This window comes from Toxoplasma gondii, chromosome VIIb (assembly GCF_000006565.2).
Source record: "Toxoplasma gondii ME49 chromosome VIIb, whole genome shotgun sequence".
In the NCBI taxonomy this organism is placed as follows: domain Eukaryota; phylum Apicomplexa; class Conoidasida; order Eucoccidiorida; family Sarcocystidae; genus Toxoplasma; species Toxoplasma gondii.
In genome coordinates, this window is record NC_031475.1 from 2069190 (window position 1) to 2094450 (window position 25261).

The 25261-nt window shown below is 51.4% G+C and overlaps 3 protein-coding genes across 3 annotated transcripts; 2 read left to right on the forward strand and 1 right to left on the reverse strand.

Moving 5' to 3' along the window:
- Positions 1-558: 558 nt before the first annotated feature.
- TGME49_260670 (centrin, putative) lies at positions 559-3681 on the reverse strand (the record flags this gene model as incomplete). Its single annotated transcript, XM_018781247.1, has 6 exons — positions 559-733; positions 1292-1361; positions 1756-1877; positions 2474-2588; positions 2825-3055; positions 3553-3681. The coding sequence occupies 6 exons, from the start codon at positions 3679-3681 to the stop codon at positions 684-686; spliced, it is 717 nt and encodes a 238-aa protein (XP_018637082.1). The 3' UTR covers positions 559-683.
- Positions 3682-5676: 1995 nt separating this feature from the next.
- On the forward strand, positions 5677-8450 carry TGME49_260660 (50S ribosomal protein L23, putative; the record flags this gene model as incomplete). Its single annotated transcript, XM_018781246.1, has 4 exons — positions 5677-5726; positions 6586-6797; positions 7173-7415; positions 8071-8450. The coding sequence occupies 4 exons, from the start codon at positions 5677-5679 to the stop codon at positions 8325-8327; spliced, it is 762 nt and encodes a 253-aa protein (XP_018637081.1). The 3' UTR covers positions 8328-8450.
- A 2607-nt stretch (positions 8451-11057) lies between these two features.
- TGME49_260650 (glycosyltransferase, group 2 family protein) lies at positions 11058-25135 on the forward strand. The gene is made up of 14 exons (XM_018781245.1): positions 11058-13962; positions 14257-14341; positions 15113-15170; positions 15476-15582; positions 16656-17454; positions 18119-18331; positions 18983-19086; positions 19616-19920; positions 20115-20610; positions 20934-21559; positions 22084-22132; positions 23061-23266; positions 23677-23733; positions 24877-25135. Exons 1-14 carry the CDS (start codon positions 11699-11701, stop codon positions 24935-24937), a joined length of 5430 nt encoding a protein of 1809 aa, XP_018637080.1. The 5' UTR covers positions 11058-11698; the 3' UTR covers positions 24938-25135.
- Positions 25136-25261: the final 126 nt, after the last annotated feature.

The window sequence follows — 25261 nt, forward strand, 5'->3', positions numbered from 1 at the left end:
CACGCCAGGAAACGCAAGTGACGCTCGCTTCACTCTACGTTTGCACATAAACATACATGTATACGCATATATATATATATATATATATATATATATATATATATATATATAAACATAGATGTATGAACTTGTACATCCATATTTATGTATATATATATATATGCATTCGTATATATAGACGCATGCATATAGCTATGTATGCATGTATATGCGTGTAAGTATACAGAGAAAGAAGGCCTAGGCATTTATAAAAGTGAAGAGAGAAAAACCTTGGATAGTGAGAAGGCCCTGCAGAACAGCATGAGACTCTCGTTGTGAATCGCATGCACATGACTTAGAAAAGTGAGTCTAGAGTGAAACGCAGTCTCGTCATTCATTCGGCGATGCTCCTTCTGAGAGCGCATGCGCCCCGGAGACGGCGCGCCCGTCCAGCGCGACCGGAGGTGCCCGTACACCGCTTCGAGGGCATCAGTCGAGGACAGAAGCGGACAGGCGCATTCTGCCCGGCAGAAGACGCGGAGCGAAGTTTCGTCGTTGCGAGGATCGTTGGGGAACGAAGCGAGGAGACGAGCGACGGGAGACGTCTTGTGAGCTCAAAATCGATTGTCAAGAGGGAGAGCCAAGCGGGGGAGACGAAGGGATGAGGAGAGACCCTCGAGAGAGAAGACGTGATGCGTCTCTCTTCAGTACAAGCTCGTTTGCTTCATGATCGCGAAAAACTCTTCTTGACTAACTGGAAACAGAAGAAGAAACAACGCATGTACACCTGAGAGAGTGGAGAACGACGGCCTGGGCATGTATACATAGAGAGACTCAGGCCATCGATTTCTAGAAACGGTTTGCCGCCGGCCTCTTCGACCAAGAAGAAACACATAGGAAATAACCATCGAAGCTGTTTTGATTCTGAAGACGAGCGCATGCAGTCCACGAAAAACACGAAGACATGCATATACATATACATATATATATATATATATATATATGTATATTGACACAGACGAAAAGGCGACTCGTAGAACGAGGCAATCCCAATGATATATACATACGTACTGATATACATAGATATATAGATAGATACATTGGTAGTTCGATAGAGACGGATGCAGTGACACGGAGAACTTGCGTTTTTGGAGGAAGTGCCTGGAGTCCATTTAAAAGCAGGAAGCATTTTGTGTGAGAACAACTTGGAAGCAGCGGGGGATGGAGCAGGACCAGAGAAGAGAGAAAGAGGACAGAAGAAGGAAGAACTAGAAAAAAGAGAGGCGAAGGACACTGGAAGAGAGAGACTGACTTTCGCCGTCGCAGTCTCGGTCGAATTCATCGATCATGGCCTGCAGCTCATCATCTGAAAGGTTTTCCCCCTGACAAAAGAGAGACAAGAGCAAACAAAGAAGTCAACTGGGTCTCTCCTGCTCAGGAGCACCGGAAACTCGCGGGAGCGCTGCGACTGAAGAAAGAAGGAAAAGGCAAAAGGCAGAGAGTTTCGGAAGCGCGAGAAGGAAGGCGAAGGTCGCGAAGAAGCAGAACATGACGCAGCCGTGGAAGAAGAAGCAGGGAAAGAACAGTGTAAGAAGAAGAAGGACAAAGGCGCAGCCGAAGCAGAGGCAGAAGAAAAGAAAGTCAAGCGCTGGAAGAACTTGGACGCGTGTCTTCGAGGTTTATGTACACCTTTGCCGCTCGATACACGTGAGCTGTTTTTTTTTCGAAAAGAAGAAACAGAGTGCATGCGAGGCAAAAACGCAGAGCCTCTCTCACCAACTCTCGCGCCACTCGACGCAGGTTCTTCAAGGAGATTTTCCCTGTGTCGTCATCGTCGAACAACTTGAAAGCCTTGGCCATCTCCTCAGCTGGGTCTCTCTCCAGAATTTTCTGCGTCACTGCGACCCAACAGGAAAAACACAGACACAGTCTCCCCCTCGGCCTTGCTTCGAGTTTTTTGACTACGTTTGCCGCAGGAACGAGCGAGAGAAGAAGACTTCTCCGAAGAGAGCATGCTGTGCGCGGCTCCTCGCGGTGGACGCGCATCTATGAACGCTGTGTTCTCGCCGCGGAAGGGCCGCTTCCGAGGCCGCGCGCGCGGGACCCAGAGGGCACAGAGAGAAGCAAATCCGAAAAAGAAAAAATAAACGACAGACCTCCGGCTCTCCAAGAAAACAGAGACGATGCGTGGGCGACAAAAGGCTGGAAGCGTCACACGCAGAACCACCCCATTACGTACATATATATATATATATATACATATATATATATATATACATATATACATATATATTTATATATATGAACAAATTCGTGTGCATATTCGTATATATGTTTCTAGAGATGTGTGTATGCAGGTATGTGTATGAGAACCTGTACCTCAGAATCTAGATGAGAGTGAATATAGATGTATGGACCTTGGAATGCACCTTCGAATGCGTTTGAGGAGAGACCGACGGTGTTTCCAGACGAGGGCGTTGCTCCCGTAACTCACTGATTTCCAGGAAGTCGCTGTAGTCGATTTGTCCAGTGCTTTGCTTGTCGTACTCTCGCATCAACTCCAACACCTCGGCTTTCTTGACTTCAAATCCGAGAGCTCTCATAGCGACCTGCGAACAGAGCCGCGACGCGGAACATCGAACTGCGGACGCCACTGAGAAAGGCATCCAGATCCATTCACGGACCTAGACACCCCCCAAACATGCACAATTACAGATTATGCGACATCTGTAAACAGGACTCTGTAAAAGCCGATAAAAGCCGATGAACAGGTATCGTCCTACGCCAAAACCTCCGAACTGCGTTTCGAACTTTGCTTGCCGTCGGTGAGCGAGTGGGTTTTTACCTTGAGTTCGTGGTAGTCAATGCGTCCACTTTTGTCGGTGTCGAAGAGGTCGAAGGCTTCCTTGACCTCCATCTTTTGTTCTTCTCGCAGTTCCTGCCGAGCGCCGCGTCTGCGGCCCACTGCGCCTGGCGCAGCTGCACCTCCAGAGACGCCTGCATTTCCGCGGTGGTACGAGAGCGAAGAAGAAGCGCCTTCTGCGAGGCCGACGGTTCCAGGCTTTCGAGACAACATCTTTCGAGAGAAACGGAGGGAAAAGAGGAGGCAAACAGACAAAACGGGGACAGGGAAAGGACGAGGGTGAGGGGCGCGCGCAGCCAGTCAGCAAAAAAGCGAGGGAGCGACGGCGGTTGTTGGCAGAGAAGAACTCCAACGAGAGCGAAGAGCCAGGAGAGACAGCAGAGCGATTCGGGAGAAACGAGGAGAAGCGGAGGACGGACGCTGGAGAAGAAACAGAAGCGAGAAGAGGAATGTCGCGAGGAGGAAGAGAACGAAGACGACGAGGCGTCGGAGCTGTGGCGCGTTTTTTTCAAGCGTTTTGAGGAGCAATCGCGAAAAAAGCAGACACACACGCGGTGGAGCAGGCGTCTGTGAAGCGACGACAAATGCGACAGCACAGAAGAAAAGACGAATCCTCTCGAGCTCTCTTCTCAGGGTGCTCGACTCGAAGAGATTCGCAGACGAGCAACGCGCTGAACCGGAAAAAAGGTTGAGGACAGGCTGAGACGTACGACTGCTGCAGACGAGGACGCAGTACGCGCCACCGCGCGGGAAGGAGACTTGCAGGAGATGGAAAAACGCGGAGATCCTTTCCGGACCAGATGCAGACGACGGGCGCGGAGCGAATCGCGAGCAACCATCCGAAAGAAGAATGACGGCGAGAAACGGCGGAGGGAAACGACAGGAAAAAGAGTCGACACCTGGGAGTGCAAGGAACAAAGGACTACGGCTGAGTCGACAGATCCAAGCACCGGCTGGAGACGCGGCCTTCTTCCAGAGGACTTTCAAGGAATTTCAACGGCGGCTGTTCCGCTGGACGACGAGCCAGACAGACTGTGTCGGCGCAGAAAAAGAATTTCCGAATGCGCCGGAGGGTGGCGGCGGCCAGCAGCTGTCAGGTCACCCGAGCTTGGAGGCCTCGCTTGAGCTGTGCGCGCAGACAGAAGAACGCGGCGCGATATCGGAAAAACGAGAGGTTTCACACCCGAGATTTTTCCGCTGGTGCAGAAACGAAGAAACGAGACACCCAGACGCGAAGAAGCCTCCACAGAGTGTCTGCGAGGACCGAATCTCTGTATTTACACACACAGGAGATGCAGGCGGTTTCCGCAAAGGCATCTCTTCCCGTCGCAGCCGAGTGTGCAGCTGAAAAAGTCTTTTTCTTCCGAGAAAACTGGCGAGGCTCCCAGCAAAAGCCGCGCCGAAGCGAAGAGGAAGGAGGAAAGCCGTCGGGACCTGTGTGCAGATATCTGTCGGGAAAGGACGCCACAGCGGTGTGTCTGTCACGAGTTCGACTTTTCGCAGCGGCGCACAACTGCAGCTGCGGCGAGGCGGAAAGGCGCCCAGGCCAGTTTCAGCGCCGCAGTCGTTTCCACCCTGTGAGAAAGAAATGGCTGGCAGCCGAGAGAGAAGGGCAGATCGTGAGGAAAAGAGGAAGGAAGCCGAAAAGATCCAAGGCGAAGCAGGACGGAACTACAGGGCGGAGGCAGGACTGCTGTCGAGGGTGTCTCGCTTGCGAAGGCTCTCGGGCGTCATTGCATGCGTTTTTTGATCCCTCACGGACGAGGAGGACACAATACAGAGACCAGAACTCTCCTCTCAAGCAGTTCAGTTCCGCAAAGACTCGTGGATTTCTCCCGGAAGATGCCCTCGCGCAGGAACGCGGATCTCGGGAGAGGAGCTCGTCACACGGCGAGGTTCGTGCTTTCCATCCCAACGCTTCGGTCGATAGACGAAAAAAAACCAGAACGACTTCCTGCACTCTTCAGTGTCCGGGACGAACCGTTTTTTTCCTGGGCCGCTGCGCGAGTCCTCAGAGGCTTGTGAACGGCGCGAGGGCAGACGCGCGCCTGCGTTTGAGAAGAAGCAGAGATCTCGCTTTCGCTGTCTCGATTCGGCCGTCGACGACGGGTGAGGGACAGCCGAAATCTCAGGCTCTTCTTCTCTTGCAAAGGCTTTCTTCGAACGCTGCAGCGCATGCATGCTCTCCGGCGACGACTGATCTGTTTTCTTTCTCTCTTGGCGTCCGGTGGGTCTGTCTTTCTCTGGGGTATCCACCAGACACTATCTCCCGTCTGCTTCGCTTCTCTCCCGTCTCCGTCAGCTCCATGTGAAGAACGCGTTCAAAAAACCTACCAGACTCGAGGCAGGTGGCGACGCCTGGAAAGGACAAGACGAGGAAGAACAAGAAGAATCAAGAGGAGAACAGGAAGCAGAAGAAGAAGCAGCAGAAGAAGATGATGACGAGCGAGGAGAGGAAGTAGGAGGAGATCGGCAGAGAGAGGTTGAGAACAAGTGATTGAGAGGGAGGTCGAACTGAGGAGAGGAAGAGATTCAATTTGAGGGGGACTTCCAGGCAGTCCACGCCTCACCTTTTTTCTCGCTCCTGACCTGGTCGTCTTACTCCATGTTTCTCTGCCTTCCCCTGGGATGACAGGACGCAGAGTGTGAGAAGACGAGCTAGAGCAGAAACGAACAAGTTCGTGACTCTTCAACACTCATCAACAAGGCGAGAGAGACGGAGGGAGACGAAGCCTCAGTCCTCTGCCTGTTCCCCTGTCTCGCTCCGACGTCCACAGCAACCAGACAGCAGGACTTGGTGAACCGTCGCCGAGGAGAACTCGAAAGCTGTCGTGATGGCGCTCTTTCTCTCTCGCGCATGTCTCACGCCTCCCAAGACGCCTCGGTACGCAGACGAAAAAGCCTCGCGCTCGCATGCAGAGAGCTGTGAGACCTCCGGCGGAAAGAGGCGGAAGCAATCGGCGGAGAACAAGGAAGAGCAAGAAATGGGAAGGTGAAGGAGAGGCGAGAGGCGATGGCAACGCCGACGGGAGACGAGAGACGGGGGAGAGACAAAGAGAAAGAGGTTGGAATGCAGACGCGAAAGCGAAGAGAGACACGAGAGAGGCTGTCGAGAGCAAACGAGGGAGGTAGCAGGGATCAGGAGAGAGCAACGAGTGAGAGGAGAGAAATCCAGAGTCGAGAGCGACGGAGAGCACTCTGGGGAGAGGAATGACGAGGGGGCGGTAGACTCGTTCGAACGTCCGTAGACGTTGTATGGAGCCGATGGTAATGCGACCTTGAACAGTGCCGTCGTAGTTTTGGAGGAGACCTCCTCTCCGAGACAGGAGGATTTGTAAACTGGCTGTGACGCGAATCTCTCACGAGCTGGGCGACGGGAGGCTGAGATCTTGAAGAGTTTCCTTGTTTCCCGGATCCAAGTTTTCTTGCTCTCTTCGTAGCTTTCTTGTTTGGTGCCTGGTGTGCACTGGCATGCAGTGCATGTTCGCGAACGCAACGGTTGCCAGTGCAGAAGCGATTTTTTTTTGAGAGTGGGGGGAACGAGCCAAGAGGTAGCCTGAGAGAGACGTAGATCCCTCGCTGTTTCATGAGGTGTACTGCCAACCTCCTCCAGAACTTCACTGTACGTTTCGAGGCGAGCGCGTTTGGTGCAGACACCGGCTCGTTGCTCACTGCGAGGTTTTCTTCACTCCGCCTCTGTGTCCACATCCGTTTCGCCTGACGTCGCTTCCGCGCTTCTGCAGGAACGTCTTCTTTCCCTGGCAAGTCTTCAGCGTGCATCGAACTGGGGCGTTCCTCGAGCGGAGACGGGTCGCTCTGAAGGTTCCAGTCAACTTGACCAAGTTCGAGATCCAGAGCTACTTGGAAAAGATTTACGGCGCGCGAGTGCTCAAGGTCTCCACGCTGATCGTCGTCCCCAGACGCCGCAGAGACATCTTCGGTCCCCGGCCGTCGAGTAGGTCTCCGGAGAAGTCGAAGAACAACAGAGAAGAAGACGCGAGGAAAAGACGGGATGAAGAAGAAGAAGAGAGTCAGGTGGCGAAGAACGCAGGAAACGTAACGGAGAAGCCGCTAGTTGAGTGAAAAGAGGAGAGCATGAGAGGAAGAAGAGGAAGAGGAGGAAGAGGAAAGGGAAGAAGAAGAGAGCGGAAGTTGGAGAGGATGGTGTGGAGGGAGGAGCTCGGAAGGAGGTCGAAGACGAGAACAGAGGTGCATGTCACGGACCAACGGAGAGGCGGAGGGAAGAGGTCGATCCCGATTTTCTTCTTCACGAGCTTTTTCTCGCCGTTCGCTGTTTCCACTTTGGTGACTTTTTGTTGTGTCTGTACAGTGCGCTATTACCGCGTCGGGTGTACGTTCAAGAAGGCGATTGTTACGCTCGAGGACGGTGTGCCAGACGCTGTGAAGATGCTGCGGTCTTCGATAGAACTGGCGAAGAATCCGGATATCACGAAACACAACCTGACTTACTCCGGCCGAGTGCGAGCCTTTAAGCCCCCCAGTGCGGCTCAGCGGTGGGAGATGGGAGAGTCGAAGTATGCCTGGCGCCTGCCGATCCCGAACTTGCTCGCAGGTGAGACTCCGAAGAGCATTGGGCGTCTCCTCAGCAGCCGAGAGGACAGGCTCTCCTCGCCATGTTCGAGAGCGCGGTGCTGCAGAACACAATGAGCGAATTCTGCGGCGCCTTTTTCATCGGCCCCAGACAACAGATCGCGTCTGTCTCCACAGTGCCGGAGACCGGAAGTCAGCAGTTCCGGTCGACGGCGTTTTCAAACGGCTGTGCTGACTCCTGTCTCGAGCGTCGTTTCTGGCCATGCCAGGCGTCTGGCTCAACGCATTCCGCCAAAGCGACCAGCAGATGCAGGCAGAGATATAGCTATATATATATATACATATATAGATATAGATAGATAGATAGATAGATATAGATATATAGATATACATATACATGTATTGATATATATATGTATATATATATATATATATATATGTATATATAGATTTATAAATGTGTCTCGGTGGAGAAACGCCCGCATCGCTTCGTGTGTGTGCCCGTTGATCTGTCTTTTGTCTAGGCAATTGAGTTGTAACTGGTCTCTGTTCTGTGTCTCGTAGAGATTCTGTCTCTTCGCTCTTGAGGGGCCTTGGCAGCTGCTTGTGTTTTTCCTTTTGCCAACCACAAGAGAGGCTTCTCCTTCGCTTGCGCGGCTTTCGTGTGGGTCGCTCAGGTGACGAGATGCAGTTGAATCCGGCGTTGCGAATCGACGAGAGCACGACACAGATGTTTCCCGATTTCTCCAAACCGTTCTTCCACAATGCGCATTTCAACTTTTCTTGGAAGCCTGAAGAGGTTCCTTTTCAGCAGACAGTGAAACTCGACATCACGCCTTGGCGCCGCAGACTCGAGCGGCTTCAAGGCCAGTCGCCGCCCGCGCTCGGCGAAGCAGACGCAGGTGCTCTGTCGAACCTTCGGACTCAGAAATAGTCGCAAACTTTCTTCTTCCCGGCGAGCGATCTGCGCGCAACGGCCGCGTCTCTGCTGGCGCTTCTTCTCCTCCCGATACTCACCTGCGTCTTCTCTTGTCAACTTCGATCTTCCTCTGCTCCTCTGTCTATCGTTTCCCTCACACTGTACGCAGAGCCACGAGCATATATATATATATATATATATATATATTTGTATCAAGGTATCTAGGTATACATATATGTATACATCTACATCTACATATATGTATATATATATATATATTTATATATATGTACAAGTAGATATAGTGGCTGCCTTTGTCGATTGTTGATTCTCAGTCCGTCTGTCTGTTTCTCAATATGTCTGTCTGCGTTTGCTGTTTCGTGTAAGTGGAGACTGTCGTTCTCGCGCTTTTTCGCGCCTCTCGCGCCGCCGGATTGGCGCGTGCTTTGACTCTGGAGCTTTGCGGTGTTCCGGTGACGCATCAGACTCGGTAGGGGATGCGCGGATCTCTGCAGTTGAGTCTTTTTCTTGTTGAACGGTGGAAGCGGCTCCTCCGTCTCCCTCGCATTTCCAGAGAAGTGTGGGTTACAACGGTTTCGTTTCCTCAAACTCGTCGGTTGTCACCATCTAAAACAACCGCGTTGACTCGCTCTGTTGGAAATGGCGGTGTCTCACCTTCGCTGCGGTTCTCCCTTCGCAGCCTCTTCGCCACCCCCCTCTCTGTTTCGCTTTCTTTGTCTGCTCCATTTCTCTGTTGTCCTCGTTCTTCCGGCGTTGTTTTCTCTCGCTCCACTCCACGCGATGGCAACGAAACTGCTTCTCGGTCTGAAGATCGGAAAACAATTTTCTTGTGCTTCCAAGGGACCTTGAAGCCACGCAGGAGTGCTCCTCGAAAAGAAAAAGCCAAACCTTCAGAAAAAGAGACCATACAACGAAACTCCAGTCTCCACCAGATGAACTCTCTGAACAATTTGTACGAAGTCCACTGCAAATCCGCTCATATATATATATATATATATATATATATGTATTTTTATATATGTTTATGTAGATGTACGTATGAAGGTGTTTTTAATAAACGAGCTGGTATGGACGTCAGAGGCATGTAATACCCCATAGATGAAGCCTCAGTACACCATAGGAAATCATATCCCAGCCTCGTATATATCTATAGGCCTATAGGCATGAATACAAAAGATTATAAATATGTATATATATATATATATATATATGAGGAGGGTGCAAGTTTTTTATCGGACGGTTCTTCTGTCGACTTGTTTGCTTATTTTGAAAAGGCCGACGCCGTCGCGTTCAGTGTAGTGTCGAATTCCTGCGAGCTCGGACTTTCCTTAAGACTGTTGAATCACGTAGAAGTTGGTCTGCTTGCACGCGCCTCCAGAACAAGAAGGCATTTCTCGCAGCGTTTTGTTTTCTGTCCTCCGGGTGTCTCCGTCTCCTCTGAAGACGCGGGACTGCACTCGACTTTCTGCTTCCGTCCATGTCGGCGATGTTCCAAAAGTATTGCTTGTACACTTCGTTCAGCCAGTGAGAGAAAAATGTTCCCGGACGCTAGGATCCTCAGCGCCAGCGCACTGGGAGCTAAGCTGGGAGACCCCACGCGCAGGCCTCTGGCAGAGCACAAAGGAGACACCTGTCTCTTGAGAAGACGACGACTGTCTCTTGTGAGAAGGAGACACCTGCGTCTCTGAGGGGGACGGTGGAGAGAGACGCGAGTCGCGAGGATTCGTGGCGCATCGGCGTCGCTCTGTCTCCTGGAAGGCGCCTGTTCGCTAGAGAGGAGTGCGTTTCAGAACTTCGCGAGAGGGGAATGTTTTGCAGAAAGACGCGCGCGCTTTATATGTTGAGACTTGGACACCGGCGCGATTGACGAGCAGCCGCAGTGCGTTTCCGGTCTTTCTTTTTTTTCTGTGAAAAGTTGGTCCAAAGACACGAGTATATAAGTGGAAGGCGTCATTTGCTTTCAAGAAAAGGTGATCTGGAGAGAAACATGCAGGAAAGGAGACAGCTGTCTCTTTTCGTCGAGCCATGGTGCGCGTCGAGATGTCCATACACTCTCTCGCCCGCGGAGACAGCGACGGCTAGTCGTCGCGGCAAGTGCAGCTCTTTTCTCCGTTGAATTGACTCTCTGTTAACAGCAGACCGCATTTCCCCTTTCCACTTTCTTAGCAGGGAACAGGACGAAGGCCTCGAGACTCGCGAACGGGAGGCATCTCCAGCAGAAATCCGTGATTCTCCACGATCGAGAAAGTGTGTCTTGCGACCTAGCAGCATGCATGCACATTTGAGAGTGACGCCAGAGGGAAATGCGGCGGACGCGTCTCCTCGTTCTCTCGCGACAGATGGAAGAGAACAATCTTCTTCGTCTGTGAGTTTGTGAAGGGTGAGACACACACCAAAGTGCCATTTTTCTCAGGAAAAGTTTCTCGGGTGTTCCTTCTCGCCTCTCGGTCTTCTTCGTTCGCTCAGGCGCCTTGAAAACGAGTCACACTTCCCCATGCCTCTGCAAGCCTCCTCGACTGAGGAAGGAGGAAGCGCTTCTCGTCTTGAGAGTTTCCTTTTCTGTCGCTTCCCTCCACCGCGGAGTCCAGATGTCTGCGAAAAAGGAGACCAGTCGCGCGCGCCTCGGCGTAACGCCTTCGCTTGAAGAGAACGTGACTTTCCGCTGCCGGATTTGTTGATCTCTCCAGCTTTCTTTGTTTGCTTCCCCCTTCTTGTCGCCCTGTCCCCAGACATTTTCTCAGAATCCTTTGCTGCGCTGAGAAAAGAAAAGGGGAAGCGCCCTTTCGCGCAGTTGTCGCCTGAAGCCTTCCAGGTCCGATTCTCTCCCCTGCGATGGAAAATCGTTCCCGGTCCCTGGCGGGAGGAGCTTTTCAAAACTTCTGGAAGGAGCGTTCCTAGGAACGCGAGGCCAACAGGAAGTCTCCCCAAGAAAAAACCACAGACTGTGGAGAAGACAACACGAGAAAACGAACGAGAGCGAGAGGAAGAGAAGAAAAATGGAGGCCATAGGACCGAACGAAACAAACGAGGAGAACCTGAAGAGACAGAGACAATGAACGCGCGGTCGATAAAGGGAGAGAATCAGAAGAGAAAAAAAGAGAAAGGGGAGGAGTAGAAAGAGGAGCAAAGAGAAGCAAAAAAGGAGAGCGAAAAAACGGCAAAGAAAACAAGAGGCGTATGGCAGATACTCAGCTTCTCCAACAAGTCGAAACTCCTTCGCATCTCGCTTTTTATCTTTCACATCTCCGACAACCAAAGTCGATTCTCCATTCGTTCCTCTTTCTCTCTGTTGTTACTCGCTTTTTTTACTTTCTTCGTTTCAGTTCTCCTCACCTTTCTCCTCTTCTCCGGCGGCGTAGTTCACCATGGACCAGCCGTCGCGAGCTCCGTCCATTTTGGTCCTCGTTTTCTCAAAAGACCGTGCGGCGCAACTGTTCCTTTGTCTCCATTCCTTCTTCTCTTCTTGTGGCTTTTTCCAAGCCTCATCTTCCCCTCCTCTTTCCTCCACTTCTCCTCTGTCTTCCGCGGTTCTCATTTCTTCTGCTCCTCGTGCGTCTCGTGAGGGTCTCACCACCGCTGCACCGCTGTCTCCTTCCGAGGATGCCAGCTCCTCTGTCTTTGTTTCCTCCCTATCTCCGTCTCCACCGTCCTCCTCTTCGTCGTCCGCTCCCGCTCCTCAAAACGCGTCTTCTTCCCTGCCTTCTTTTCTGCCGTCTGAAGATCAATCTTTTCCCCATGTGCGAGGAGCCTCTTCCGCGCCTGCGCCCGTGGAGGTGTACGTACAGGTGATCTACCGGGCCTCTTCGCCGGACTTCGAGGCCTCTTACAAGTTAGTTGAGTTGCTGCTGATGCGTCTGCTGGCTGCGACTCGAGGCGCGAACAGTTCCACGTCCACTCTAAAACGTTCTCGTCACTCTGAAAGACCTTTTTCTACCTCTTCTCTCGCGTTCTCTTCTGAGGCTTCTTGCAGGCCTCTCTCTGTCTCTCAGTTCTCTGAGCACCCTGCTAGCGCCCCGCGTTCCTCTGCGTCTTCACCTTCGCCTCTTGCCGTCTCGTCGCCTCCTCTGTATCGTTTGAATCTCCTCGCCTTTCACTCTGAGCGAGACACTGAGTCTTCAGCGGAAACCCGGAGAGAGAGAGTCCTCACGAGATCCGAGTGCAGCGGCACTCACAAGGGCGAGGAGGCGAGTCTCTCTGACTGCAGTGAGAAGGCAAGTTGCGACGAAAATGAAGGGAGCACAACGTCTCCTGTTTCGCCATTTCAGTCTCTGCTGCTCCGGTGCCTGACGTCTGTGCACACTCCAGGAGGAAACAGTTCTTCTTCCCGCTGGCAGGACGTCTTCTCCTCGCCTTCCGCCTCTCTTACAAAAAAAGACGGTTGGCGAACTTCTTGCCCCTCGCTCTCGCCGTGTAAGTCATCTGTCTCGTCTTCCAGAACGGCCTCTGAATCCTCGCAGGTCACACCTCTGGAGCCGTCGTCTTCTGCTGCGCCTGGAGATGAGTTGAAGAGCAAACGCAACGTTCCGCAGGGAGACCACAGAGGCAACAAGGAGCTCGGAGGAAGCGCGACGCCGAGACCAACTGGTGCAGAAATGGGAAGCGTTAAGCTCGCCGCTGACGCGACGAACCGGAGAGAGGCAAAACGCCCCCAAGGGAGCAGCGACGCGACCCGCGAGGCCGCCACCAGGTGTATGTACACCCACGTCCTCCTCATGGTGGACGACTGTGTGTGGCTGTATCCACCTTCTGAGTTTTTCGAGAGGAGCAAAGAGGTTGATTTGACAGGCGTCTCTGAGAAGGCGCGATTGGCCGATCCAGAACTCTCTAAAAATGAAAGATTCTCCTCGTCGTCAACTCACTTGTCATCTTCCTCGTCTTCTATCTCGTCTTCTCCTTCTGTCTCGTCTGCTTTTTCTCGCTCGTCTCGTTCTTCACTGCCAGGTTTCCCCTCCTCGGCTTTACCGGAAATGTGCTCTGCTGTCTCTTCTCCGTCCACGGCTTCGAGTCTCTCTTCCTGTGTCTCCTCGTCTCGCCCTCCGTCCGAAGCCTCTTGCTCCTCTCGTGCGAGTCCCCATCCTGCCTTCTTTACTCTTGCTCTCGCTGCGCGTCTCTTGGACGTATGCCCCTCGCTTCTTCACGTCTCTCCTCGTCTCCACTTCGGTGTCAACTACTCTCAGCCATCAGACTCTGTGATTCCTCTCGCGCGCGCCGCGGTACTCCCTCCTCTGTCTCTGCCCCGTGCTGTATCCTCTGCGACGGCGAGAGACACAGGCAGCGAGGAGGCGCCAGCGGCGCAAGACAGTCAGGAGACGCCAAGCGACGCGATCTTCTCCGTCGGAACCGGAAAAACGGCAGTCGAGGCAGGCGAACAAGACTCGCAAGAGGAAGGAGAGAGAGAAGGAGAAAGGAAAGACGACGACGAAGGCGAGCGACAAGAAGGAAACGACGCGGAGCTGGAAAAAGGAGGCCAAAGGCGTGGAACGACTCTTTCCGCGCAGCCCAAACCAAGCGCGTTCGGAGAGCGTCTTGCGAGCTATTTGGACAGTCGATGGCACATGCTATTGCCGCAAAAAGGGATACAAGAGGAAACGGACGCCTCGCAGAGCTTTTCATTCCTCGCTGTGGCAAGGTACGTCTGCCGTCTCTGCTTCCATTCTCCAGCAATCGAAGAGCCAATCGAGTCTCCCTTCTCTCCTTTCACGTTTCCTAGCTCAGCTGCCGTCCATTCCCTACCTTGCTCTTGTTCACCCACGCACACACGCAAACAGGTAAATCCAAGTGGTTGAACGTCTGCGCATACGTGCATAATATATATATATATATATATGTTTGTATATTTATACATATATATATATATGTATATGTTATATAAATTTATAAAGACGCTGCGGCGGGCTGACTGTGTGCTTTTTGCGCTTCTCAGAAAGACGAGTTTCGGAGACTTCGGGATGGCTCTGGATCTCAGCTGTACACTCTACCGATCTGCGGATTTGCTCTGTCTCCTCCAGGTGACGTTGTTTTCTCGTTCTTCAAATCCCCGTTCCTGTTTCTCTCGATTTTACGCTTCTGTAGCAACCTCCGACGCTGCTCACTTGGGCACAACCCAGCGGCCTACGCCAGTCCGTTTTCCGCTCAAAGTGTGAAGTTGAGGCACCGCTCGCTTCTACTGTCGATACACCTGAACGCAGACGGGCAGACGTAGATGCCGAAGCTCGCAGCATTCCTTTGTGGGACCGACAGCTCCATTTCGTTGCTGTCGAACGTCCCTGTAGGTAGATGCATATATATATATATATATATATATATATATACATATATATATATAATACGTAGAGAGACAGATCAAATGATACGAAAGTATACATGTACTTCGATATATTTGTAAATGTATTCTCGTGAACGTACGTACGTTTCTGTGGCAGTGGTTACTTTCACTCGTGTTCGCTTGTCTGATTTATCCAGAGGTTATCCACGCCTCTTTGGGTTTGTCGTTATATCTGTTTTTCGGTACACGTGCATGGAGCGACGTATGCATATGTATACAAACATAAATATATAAATATATAAAATGTATATTATATTTCCCTTTGAATACATGCACGCGTATATACATATTATTACATAAAGATGAAGGTGTATTTTTGTGTGAATGCGAAAAGGAGCCGCGTCCCGTGGAAGGTGAAGCTTTGTGCCTCTGCAGAGTTCTTTCTTGTTGCTTGTGTGTTTTTTCGTTTTCCTTGGTTGACTTTGTTTTTTCTGTCTCCGCGGAGTCTTTGCAGACGCTTTTGAAAGTGGAGCCTGACAGCCTGAACCACCCGAACCGTCTCGAAGTTGCAGGTGAGGCGAGGTCTCAGTTCACTTGTTTTCGTGTTGTCAAAAAGTTAGAGAAAAGGAGACCGTGGACGTCAAGTTCCTCTTTTTGCGTTCATCCAATCCTTCGTTCTTCTCTGTCTGTTTATTCTCTTCTCTGCATCTGTCCTTCTCTTGGTGTTCTCTCTGTCTCCACATGTCCTGCTTCTTCTTTTCTTCTCCTCCCTGTCATCTTCGTCCTGTGTTCTCCATCGCGCCCTGTGTCTCACCTTCGTTTCCACGCTCTCCTTTTCCTTTCTTCTCTTTCGTTTTTTCTCTTGTTTTGTTTCCAGGAAATCGACACTTTGAGAAATGCACCTCCTCGAACGGTGCCTGTCGCTTGAGTCTCCTCCGTCCCCTCGTCGCCTTTCCTGTTCATCCGCGGGCGGTGGTCTTGACGGTGCGTTTTTCTCATGTTTTCTCTCGCTGGCTTCAGAACTGCAAATGGCTGAAACCTGTGACCCTCGCTTTCAAACACGATCTCTCTGCCCAGTCTCCTCCGCCATTCGCAGCTTCAATTCTCCAGGTTTTGTGTGTCTTCCGCGGCTTTTCGCCCGCATGCGGTGTCCGTAAACCTTCTTCGAATTGCCGCGTTCTTCACTGGAGTCTTGAGTTTCTGGGAACTCGTCTGCTGGCAAGACGATTTCTGAATTCAAGACAAAAAAGCATGAAATGATTCTAAGGCACACGAAAGGATGCAGACGACAGATCGCCTGCCCTTAAGTCGTGATGCATCAGGATAATCGAAGAGCAAACATCGCGAAGGCGACAGCGAGAGGAGACAAACGATATAGAGAGGCAGGAAGGCAAACGAGGTTCGCTGATGTAGAGACATAGAGAGAGATATATAGAGACAGAGGCATCGAGAGAGATAGAGACAGAAAAACTGCGAAGACCGCGACAGTTGTCGACTCTGTTCGCTCTTTTTTACTGGAGACAGGGCGTTTCTTTTCATTTGTTTCTGCGTGGACGGCTCTCTCTCCAACCTCAGCGGTTAGGGATGTCATCAGCGCCGAAACGCCGCGTCGATGGCGAGGGCCTATGCATGCTGGAACGAACCGCTTGGAGACGGGAAGGTCACTTGTCAACTGGAGACTCATCCCCAGCATCGTCTTGAAACGCCCAGTCCTCACCGACTGCACAAAGATCGCGAAAGCCGATTTCACAACGACGGATAGTGTTTTCCTCTCTTTGATTCTGCGCATGTCTTTCCTCGGAAGTTCAAAGTGCTGCACATATTCACAACGGGTCAACAAAAGCAACTGAAGCAAGTGAATGGATCCCCATGTCTATATCTATATCTATACATATATTTCTATGCATATATATATATGCATATATATATATATATTTATGTGGGTATGTGTTTGTATCCATGAATGTGCCTTTTACGCACACATATAAATGCAGCTCTCTCGGTTGGACTGTTTCCGGAGCGCCGAAAGCTTTTCTCGTTCTCCACGTTTTCCTCAGATTAATCGCGTCCAGAGTCTCTATCTCAATCCCGTATACAAGACGGCGTCTGCGCGATCCCCTCCCAAGAGACTTCGAGAGGCCGAAGACGAAAAGGAAGGAAAAGAAAGTGCAGACGAAGAGAGTGCAGAAGAATCGAATGTCGAAGAACAATCCCATGGAGAAGAAGGAGACGAAGAGAAAAAGGGGGAAGAAAACAGCTGGAGTTGCGAAGCCCTCGACCAGTATTTCCGTAGCGGACTGGCCAGATGGCTGTCGACACTCGCCGGGACTGGAGGCGAGAAAGGCGAGAAGGAAACAGGGGAGGACAACGGCGGGAGGTCTTCAATCGGAACGGCGTTTCCTTGTCATGTCTCTCCCTGCGCTCTTCCTCTCGGGTGGTTCTTCCCCTTCCTTTTGCCGACAGCGCCGCAGTTCCCCTTCGACACGAACAGCTGCTTCTTCCCGAGTGTGCATCTTCCGCCTCCCTCCTTGGCTGCGCTCCTCGCCCTCTGTCGCAGTCAAGGCTCCTCTGCTTCGACTGAGCTCAAATCGACATCTGCCTCGTTGCCACAACAGTCTTCCTTTCCTCCCTCACCTTCTCTCTCTTCCTCTCTCCCGTCTTCTCTCTCTTCCTCTTTCTCTTCCTCTTTCTTTTCCTCTTTCTCTTCCTCTATCTCTGCTTCTGCTTTCTCGACCTCAGCCTTTTCTTCTTCCGGTCTCGTGCCAACAGTCTCGTGGCTCATTCCAGTTCGCAACGGAGCCAAGACGGTCGTTGATGCGGTGAGAAGTGCCTGCATGCAAGCTCACTGTCCTCCAGGTAGGGCCTCCCTTGTTTATCCGTTTCCTTCTCTCCCTCTCCTTCTCCTTCTCTGCTCCATCAGCTTTTCTCCCTCTCTCTCCCCTTGCACAGGCTCTTGTTCTCTATCGTTCCTTCTATCCGTGTTTGTTTCTCTCGTTTTTCTCCTTCTTTCTCTCTCTCGCTGCTTTACCTTCACGCTCCACTTTCTGCAGGCGAACCGCGTCTCTCACTCTCCCTAGCGTCATCATGCTTTTCGCTTGGTTTGCCTCGCATGCAGTTCCTTTTTTCTCCAGCGTACCTCCTCCTCCTCTGGTCGCCTTGCCCGGCTCCTCCGGTTGCCTACGCTCGGTCCCGCTCGCGTTTCTTCTCTTCTGTTTCCGCTGCTTACCGGGATCTGTCGCGCGCCTCGTTGCAAAACCCAACCGCATGAAAACGCAGTCGCACACCCCCACACAGGCACCCAAACCAAGTATAAAAGACAAGGTTCTCCGCGTCGATAGTACCTTGTAGCGGCGCAGCCGTCGAGCCATGTACCTCGTAGACGCAGACGCTTCTCGCTCTCGCCACTTCCGCTTTTGTTGTCTGTGGGTTTCCTCGTTTGCTTTGACAAATTTGCCGCTGCCCTCGATTTCAGCGTCTCTCCTCGTCTCGCCTCTGTTCTTCTCTCTCTCGGCGCGTGTAGGCTTCTTCGACCTTGTCGTTGTCGACGACGCTTCGACCGACGAGACTGTTTCTCTCCTTTGGAGCTTGTCGCGGCTGGGAAACTCGAAACTGCATGCAGAGAAAAGCGCCAGTCGGGAACAGCGAGACGCAGCGCGAGTCCTTGCAACGCAAATCTCATTTCCTGAATCAGTTGTCGTTCCTCTTCGCATCGTCTGTCTCCCCACCCAACACGGTAGGTGTCTCCTTGCTTCTCCATTCACACATCATGTGTGCATATGTATACATACATATATATATATATATATATATATATATATATGCATGTTTATATATTTATTTATATTTTTATATTTGCTTTTATCTAGTATTTTTATTTACATATATAGATATTTACACATCCTTATATATTTATATATAATGTGTGTACGTTTCTGTGTTTGCATATATTTATATACATTTCCTTATATATATATATTTGAATGTATTTACGTATACATGTATATACTTGTACGTGTGTGTGTATATGTACACTTTTTATGTTTGGTCGTGAATTGGTGACATTTGCGTTCCTCCAGAACCCAAGAGGGAGCGAGGCCTCTCCTGCTTGTGTCATCCACCATTCGCATTGGCGGTATCTCCCGGCAATAAGTTCACCTGATTCTCCATGGGAGAGGAAATGGAGTTCTTGCCCGGGACATATGCTTGTATGAACATATATATATATATATATATATATATATATATATACGTATGACTTGAGTTTTTGTATTTTGTCATCTTATGGATGTACGCAGCGTCTGTAAGTGAGGGTGTGCATTCTTGGAAACGGATGCAGAGAGAGAGAGAGATGTCGAGTGCGTATCTTTTTTCGACGGTTTTTCAGGCGTGTCGGGGGCTCTGCGAGAGGGTCTGAAATTCTGTCGCGGCGAATTCGTTGCTCGACTTGACGCCGATGACATTGCTCATCCGCATCGACTCTTTACGCAGGTTGGCGACTTAGAATTTGCTCTTCCTCTGCATCTCTTCTTCTTTACTCTGTCCCTTTTTCCATCTCTGTTTCTTCTTCTGTCTTCTCTTCCTTCGCTCCTGGCTTCCTTTCTTTGTCCTTCTTTTCTCTCCTCCGTCCCACACACATCCCGTCCTCTCGGTTGGGTTTCATCTCTGCTGTTCCTCGCCGTTGCCCTCTTTTTTCTTAGCCGTTTTTCTGGAGTCCTCTGTGCAAGACTTTCTGCGTCGGTCGCTTCCTCACTCCAGCTGGACGCCCGCTCCCCTGCAAATGCAGCAGCTGCATGCGTGTACACGCGAGGAACTTTGGAACTATCAAAGTCAAACGCATGGCATTTTCAACTCCATCAAGTGAAGTGGTTTACCCTGATTTGACTTGCGCCAAGCACAACTTCATGTCTTATTATTTCTCCCTTTTCGGGGCGTTCACATGTCTCTCCGTGACTCCATTTGTCCGTCCACGTTCCTTTCTTCACCTTCTCCGTTTTTTCGGTTCTCTGCTTCCCTCCAGGTGTCGTTTATGTGGAGACATCCCGAAGTCGCAGTTTGCGGCTCTGCCTTTGCGACTTTCAAGTCTACGCAAATCTCATCGTTAACCATGTTCTTCGGTGGGTCCTCCTTCCCCTTCTCCTCTTCTTCCTCCAGTTGTCTAACCTCCCCATCAACATCTTCTTCCTCATCTGATCGGTTGCCCTCATATTCTCCCTCTTCTTTCTCGTCTAATTCTGCCTCCACTTCTCTCGCTTCCTCTGCCGTGGGCGGCCCTCTGTCGGAGATTCGGGTGTTTCGCATGCCGGCGCATCCCCTCCTTGTGCGGTGAGTCTTCTCTCTTCTCTTTCATTTTCTCCAGCTTCCCAGTTTCCTTTTCTCCGCTCGCCTCCTCTGCTGACTTAGGGAGTCTCAAGTCTCCTTTTCTCACCTCCTTTTCGTGACTCCCCACACATGTCGCGGTGTACCTCTCCCAATGTGTCTCCCCCCGCTGTCTCTTGTCTTGACTCTTTTTCTCCCAGGTGGCGGCTTATATTCGAGTGCCCCATTGCTCACCCCACCGTCATGTTGCGCCTGAGTGCCTTGAGAGGCCCTCGCAGAAGACGACAGCGGGGCCTGTCTTCTTTCACTTCTCCTGCCTCTTTTGAGCTGTCTCCTTCCAGCCTTTCTTCATTGTATCCATCTCGTCCTCTCTCTTCTCATTCTCCTCTTTCTTCTGTCTCTTCTCTCCCTTCTCTCTCGTCTCCTTCTCCTCTTTCGTCTCTGTCTCTCTCTTCTCGCGTTCCTCGTTCGCATGCCGGGCCGATTCGGAGACACGGTGAAGTTGAAGTTGAGAAGGCAGACAGGACTGAATCACGGCGTCGCGCAAGATATAGAGGAGCTGAGGAGGTTGAAGGCTTCGACCCCTGCAGGCAGGAGGAGGGTGAAGAAAGAGAAGAAGAGTTGTGGGACTTCATGTATCCCGACGAAGAGGCAGAAGATCTTTGGCTGTGGTTGTCGCTTCCGTTCTGTCTCCACGTGAGTCTTTTGTCTCCATTTTGCGATACATGTTTGGATCTCGTATCTGTTTTGCTTTCGTGGCGTCAGCTCCCTTCCATGCCGACATGTTTTTGGAATTTTTCGGCATTATTTGTGTCTTTTGAGTCGCAAAGTTTCGAAACATCGTTTGTGCTTGAGTCGACAACGTCTGCCTGTCCTCTTTATATAGGTCCGTCATTCCTTGCCGTTCTCCGTTCTCCGACTTCTTTCTCGCGCGTCCATTTTCATCTTGTTGAGGCGTCTTGCGTTCTGTGACTCTACGCTCGTTTTTGACGTCTCTCCTGCTTTGCTGTGTCCTGCAGATCACCAGTCTTCCCCGGATTCTCACGTTCATCCGACGCGACGCCTCAAGAAAATCAGAGACCGTTCTCACACCCATGAGACAGTCTGCTTGCCAGGCTGTCGCGGAGTGGATTTCTCGGACTCTGCTTCGACCCCTCGGCCGAGAGAGACCGCGCGAGAACGAAGAAGAGGACAGCGACGCGTTCCTCAGGGAGGTAAAGAGGGCAGAGACGCAAGCACGAAGCGAGAAGAGGCTTCCAAGGGGAGAGGCGCAGAGGAGCGCCTGTGTCGCGCGCAAAACGACGGCAGCTGTAGGGGGCGAATTCAGACGAACAGAGGCTGTTGGGGAGTCTGGCGAGGCCGCCGAGAGGACGAACGTCAAACGCTGCAGAAACGCAGGAGAATTCGAAACAAGACAACTCCAAAGAGGGGAAGAAGACAAAGACAAACAAGACGAGGATGGAGGCAACGGAGAAGGAGCGGCGACACAAGGGGAAGGACGGAGAGGCGAAGACGAGACGGATTTGAGAGAAGAACTGGCGAACGCGATGACCGCCGCCTCTCCGCAAGCGAACGGAGACCTTCATGTTCCCTTTGAGGAGTCCCCCCTCCTGCCGAGCGTTGTCGCCTGTCTCCGTGGCTACAGGTAGCGAGAGACGAAAGCGACAGAGACAAGCGAGAAGAGCGAACCAGGGAGATTTACGCGAGAGAGCGAGAGGAGAGAAGGAGATATGACGGAAAAGAGAGAAGAGAGACGCGGAGAGAGGAGATAGAGGTGGAGAGGAGAGAGAGAGGTGAAGAGAGGAAAAGGAAGGAGAGGGGGAGAGGGCGAGATCGAAGAGAAGGAAAGGGCCAGATGAGCAGAAAGGAGACACTCGAGAGAAAGGAAAGAAGGAGAGAGAGATGATCGACAGAAAGGAGAAACGCGAGAATGGAGGGAAAGAGACAAGATGAGAGGGCAACGAGAGAAATGAGAGCAGACATTCTTGGGCGGAGTGGGGGGGGAGAAAGGAATGACATACAAGAACTCAACTCTGCGTCTTCCGAGCACAGCTTTCCCTTGTCCGCATCTGTCTCGATTTTCGGATGCTTTCCTGCGCAGGAAGCGAGCGCGTTTCTTTGCGTCTATTCAGTCTCTGTCTTCCTCTCGTTGTGTGTTTCATTTATCAGGACACCAGCGACTACAGCGGAAGGAGAAGCAGCATTCCGAATTCTCGAGGTGAGAGATTTTCCGGCTTGCGGAGAAAGTCCTCCTGCGTGAACCGCATCGTGGACGAGGGAGCATGCCGTGAGGGGTGACGCGCGAAAAAGGAAGGAAGAAGCAAAGCGAGAAATGTCCGTCTGGATCAGGCGCGACAGAGAGGCAGCTCGCCTCTTCCCCAGGTAGAAGGAGAGGTCGAGAGACAGAAACGGAGACAGCGCCTCAGCAAGCGAGGACGAGAGACCTTGGGAGATGGAGAGAGATGCACAGAGGTCGAAAGAAAGAGAGCGATGCAGCATTTCTGTGGCCCATAGGAGCCCCAAAGGCGATAGGCAAGTCATGAGAAGGCACAAGCTTCGAGAGGGAAGGAGACAGGCAAAGACAGAAGACCAGAGAGCCGCATCCTCGCAGCCTGCGTCGACAGAGAGCTGACGAGTTCAGAAGGAGTTCAAGTCTCGAAGCATGCCGCACAAGACGAGACAGGAGAGAGCGAGGTTGTAATCTTGCGTTTCGCTGTGTGAACGTGAACAAGACCAAAAGTATCACACTCGTCCTGTCGAACTCAAGAAGCCGCGCGAGGGTCGCTGGACACTCGAAAGCGTTTCGGTGTCTCTACAGGCAGGCGAACGCGTGCTCTGGGCGGTGCCTGTGACGACTTCAGAGCGGAGCTGTAACTCCATGTACACCTCAACTCCAGCACACTTGTTTTCTCCAAGTGAATGCATGTCTACTCGCAGAGACGCTGGTGCGTTTGCCGATTTCGCTGGCTGTGGCCGTGTACGCCTGGACATAAGATGTAGCCCAGCCTCCGCTGCTTCACCGTCGACCTCTCTGGAAATCCAAAGAGGACGGGAACTCAACCTGAGTCGCGGTCGGCGACAAAATCTCTTTTTTTCTAACGTCCACCGAGGCTTCTGCCGTTCTGTTGTTTACGTGGACGGTGCAGGCCCTCGAGTCTTTCTTCTGCGTCGCTGTCGACAAGCCGCAAAGCCTGTTTGGGCAGGAAGACGTTTCTGCGTCTCCTGCGTGCGACCAAGGGAACCGTCTCACGGTGGGCGTCTGTTCCTGTCCCTGCGGCCAGGGCGACACCGACTCAGGCTGTTCTCCGGAGGCTCTCAAGAAATTCTTCAAACGGGAAGCGGCGCGCATGAGGTACGCAGGCAAACCAGCCAAAGTCGAAAGCAGCGGACAAGGTGGTAAAGTTGAAACGCAGACATCTGTCGTTGTTCTCAAAGCACAGGACGAAAATAAAGTGATTTTGCGGATTCAGAGGCTCGCGCTCTCACAGACACTTTCCTTCGTGCACCAACTCGACGTAACGAGAGAGAAGAACTCGGTGCCGAACAAGAGGTAGAATAGAGTAGACACAAGCCACAAGCCGACGCAGAGGCTCTTTCGAGCAAGCGCGATGCCGATGTCGTCAGGAGTGCTTTCTGGGATCGACGTCCTGCAGGACAAAGAGAAGAACAAAACGGGGACCTATAGCTTGGGATGTCGATGCTGCGTTGAAAAAAGGAAACGATCTAAATTTTTCTTCCTCGTTGCTTTGTCTCTCTCGACAGAGGCGAGTTGGCGACACGCCGTCTCGGCGAATGCGGCGCTTCTGACCTTTTTCTTCTGTAAGTCAACAAACATTTCTTCATCTTGGGGCCTCGACTCGATTCGAGAGTAGTCTCCGTTTCCTACAAACATATAGCTAGAGAGACAGACAGATTGATGGATAGATGTTGATAGACAGGTAGATGTAGATAGATGGATGAAAGTCTATATATTAGTGTAGGTTGTCTTGTGTAGCTCGCACGACCTTTCTCTTAAACTTGAGAGAAGTGCACCATATGCATATTTATAGATGTACGTATATGCATACGTATATAAGTAGATGTATAAATATATGTTGTTTGTTCTAGCTCGTAGGTCCTGTCGCCTTTTCGTGAGGTAAATGCAGAAAAAAAAGACCACCGAGTCTGCTTTTTGTGTATGACGGTGTATCTGATGATCCGTTTCAGTTGGAGTGGAGGAACTCTCTTTTCAGCTGTTTACGTGTGAACTTTCGAAATGGGTCTCGGACACACAAACAAGCGACTGTGTCAGAAAGTGTATTTCGGCGGTGACTTCTGTGTTTCCGTCGAATGTCTCTTCACGGTTTGAGATTGGCAAATGGTGCCTCCTTTTTCGTGGTACGGTTCGTGAACTCGTTCTTGATCGGCTCCTAGTTAAGCAGCGAGGTAGGTGGCAATGAGGAACAAGTATTGCTCGACATATTTAGACGCCGAAAAGACGGAAAGATCGAGTTGTGTCTAGCATCCAGCATTTGCTCGGTACGGGTGCAGGTGAACAGTGTGTTTGAAATGTATGAGATTCGCGCGAAACGCCCACGGCGTCTTTCAAGTCGACGGCGCCTGCAGACGCATCTCCATCGCCCACACACACTCGTGTTGTCGACCTTCCTGGTCACAGTTGGAATTTCGTCGCTTCGCAGGCCCTTCAAATTTTTCTCTCGATGTTTTCACCCGTTCGTGAGTTCCATGAGCGCGTCACGCGACCTCGAGTCGCGGCGCGGAAACGCGGACAGCCGAACGGCAAACGAAAAAGCGGCTGTGGCACTTTCGAAACAAAGGCGGGGGTGGCTCGGATTTTCAGAGCTGCCTGGTCTGTGTGTCTCTGTGGGGTGAAAAAGAGAGGAAAGGCGAGCATCCTGAGTTTTCAGGAACGTCCTTCGCTGGTGAATGGAAATGCGGTGTTCTGTATCCGATGCGCTGCAGCTGGTTGGCGAAGGACAAGCCAGTCGAAACGTCCCCGGAAATTCTCGCCGGTCTGCTGTAACCTCTGGTTTTTCGGAGGTTTTGAGAAACCGCAAGGCGAAGAGTGATTTTCTCTCTTGGCAAACAACGGGAGACAGAAATCAGCATCTTCCCATCTCCACGCACCTTCACACAAGACTCTCTACTTTACCGGGACCTGGTGCTGCATATGTAAGTATATTCTCCGTGATAGAAAGGATGTCTTGTCGCTGTATCCATGCTTCTCTCTATATATAGAGAGATACAGATACAGAAATATATATATATATATATGGAGAGAGATCGGATCGACCTTCCGCTTGATATATGCATATTGATGTGTGTGTATCTCTCTCTCCATATATAT

What these genes read in the sequence shown, in the direction of transcription:
- TGME49_260650 (XM_018781245.1), top strand. Translation starts at nt 11,699, where the DNA reads ATGGACCAGCCGTCGCGAGCTCCGTCCATTTTGGTCCTCGTTTTCTCA. An exon ending in ATTTGCTCTGTCTCCTCCAG is followed by an intron (nt 14,342 to 15,112) that starts GTGACGTTGTTT and finishes GAGTCTTTGCAG; the next exon opens with ACGCTTTTGAAAGTGGAGCC. An exon ending in GAACCGTCTCGAAGTTGCAG is followed by an intron (nt 15,171 to 15,475) that starts GTGAGGCGAGGT and finishes TTTTGTTTCCAG; the next exon opens with GAAATCGACACTTTGAGAAA.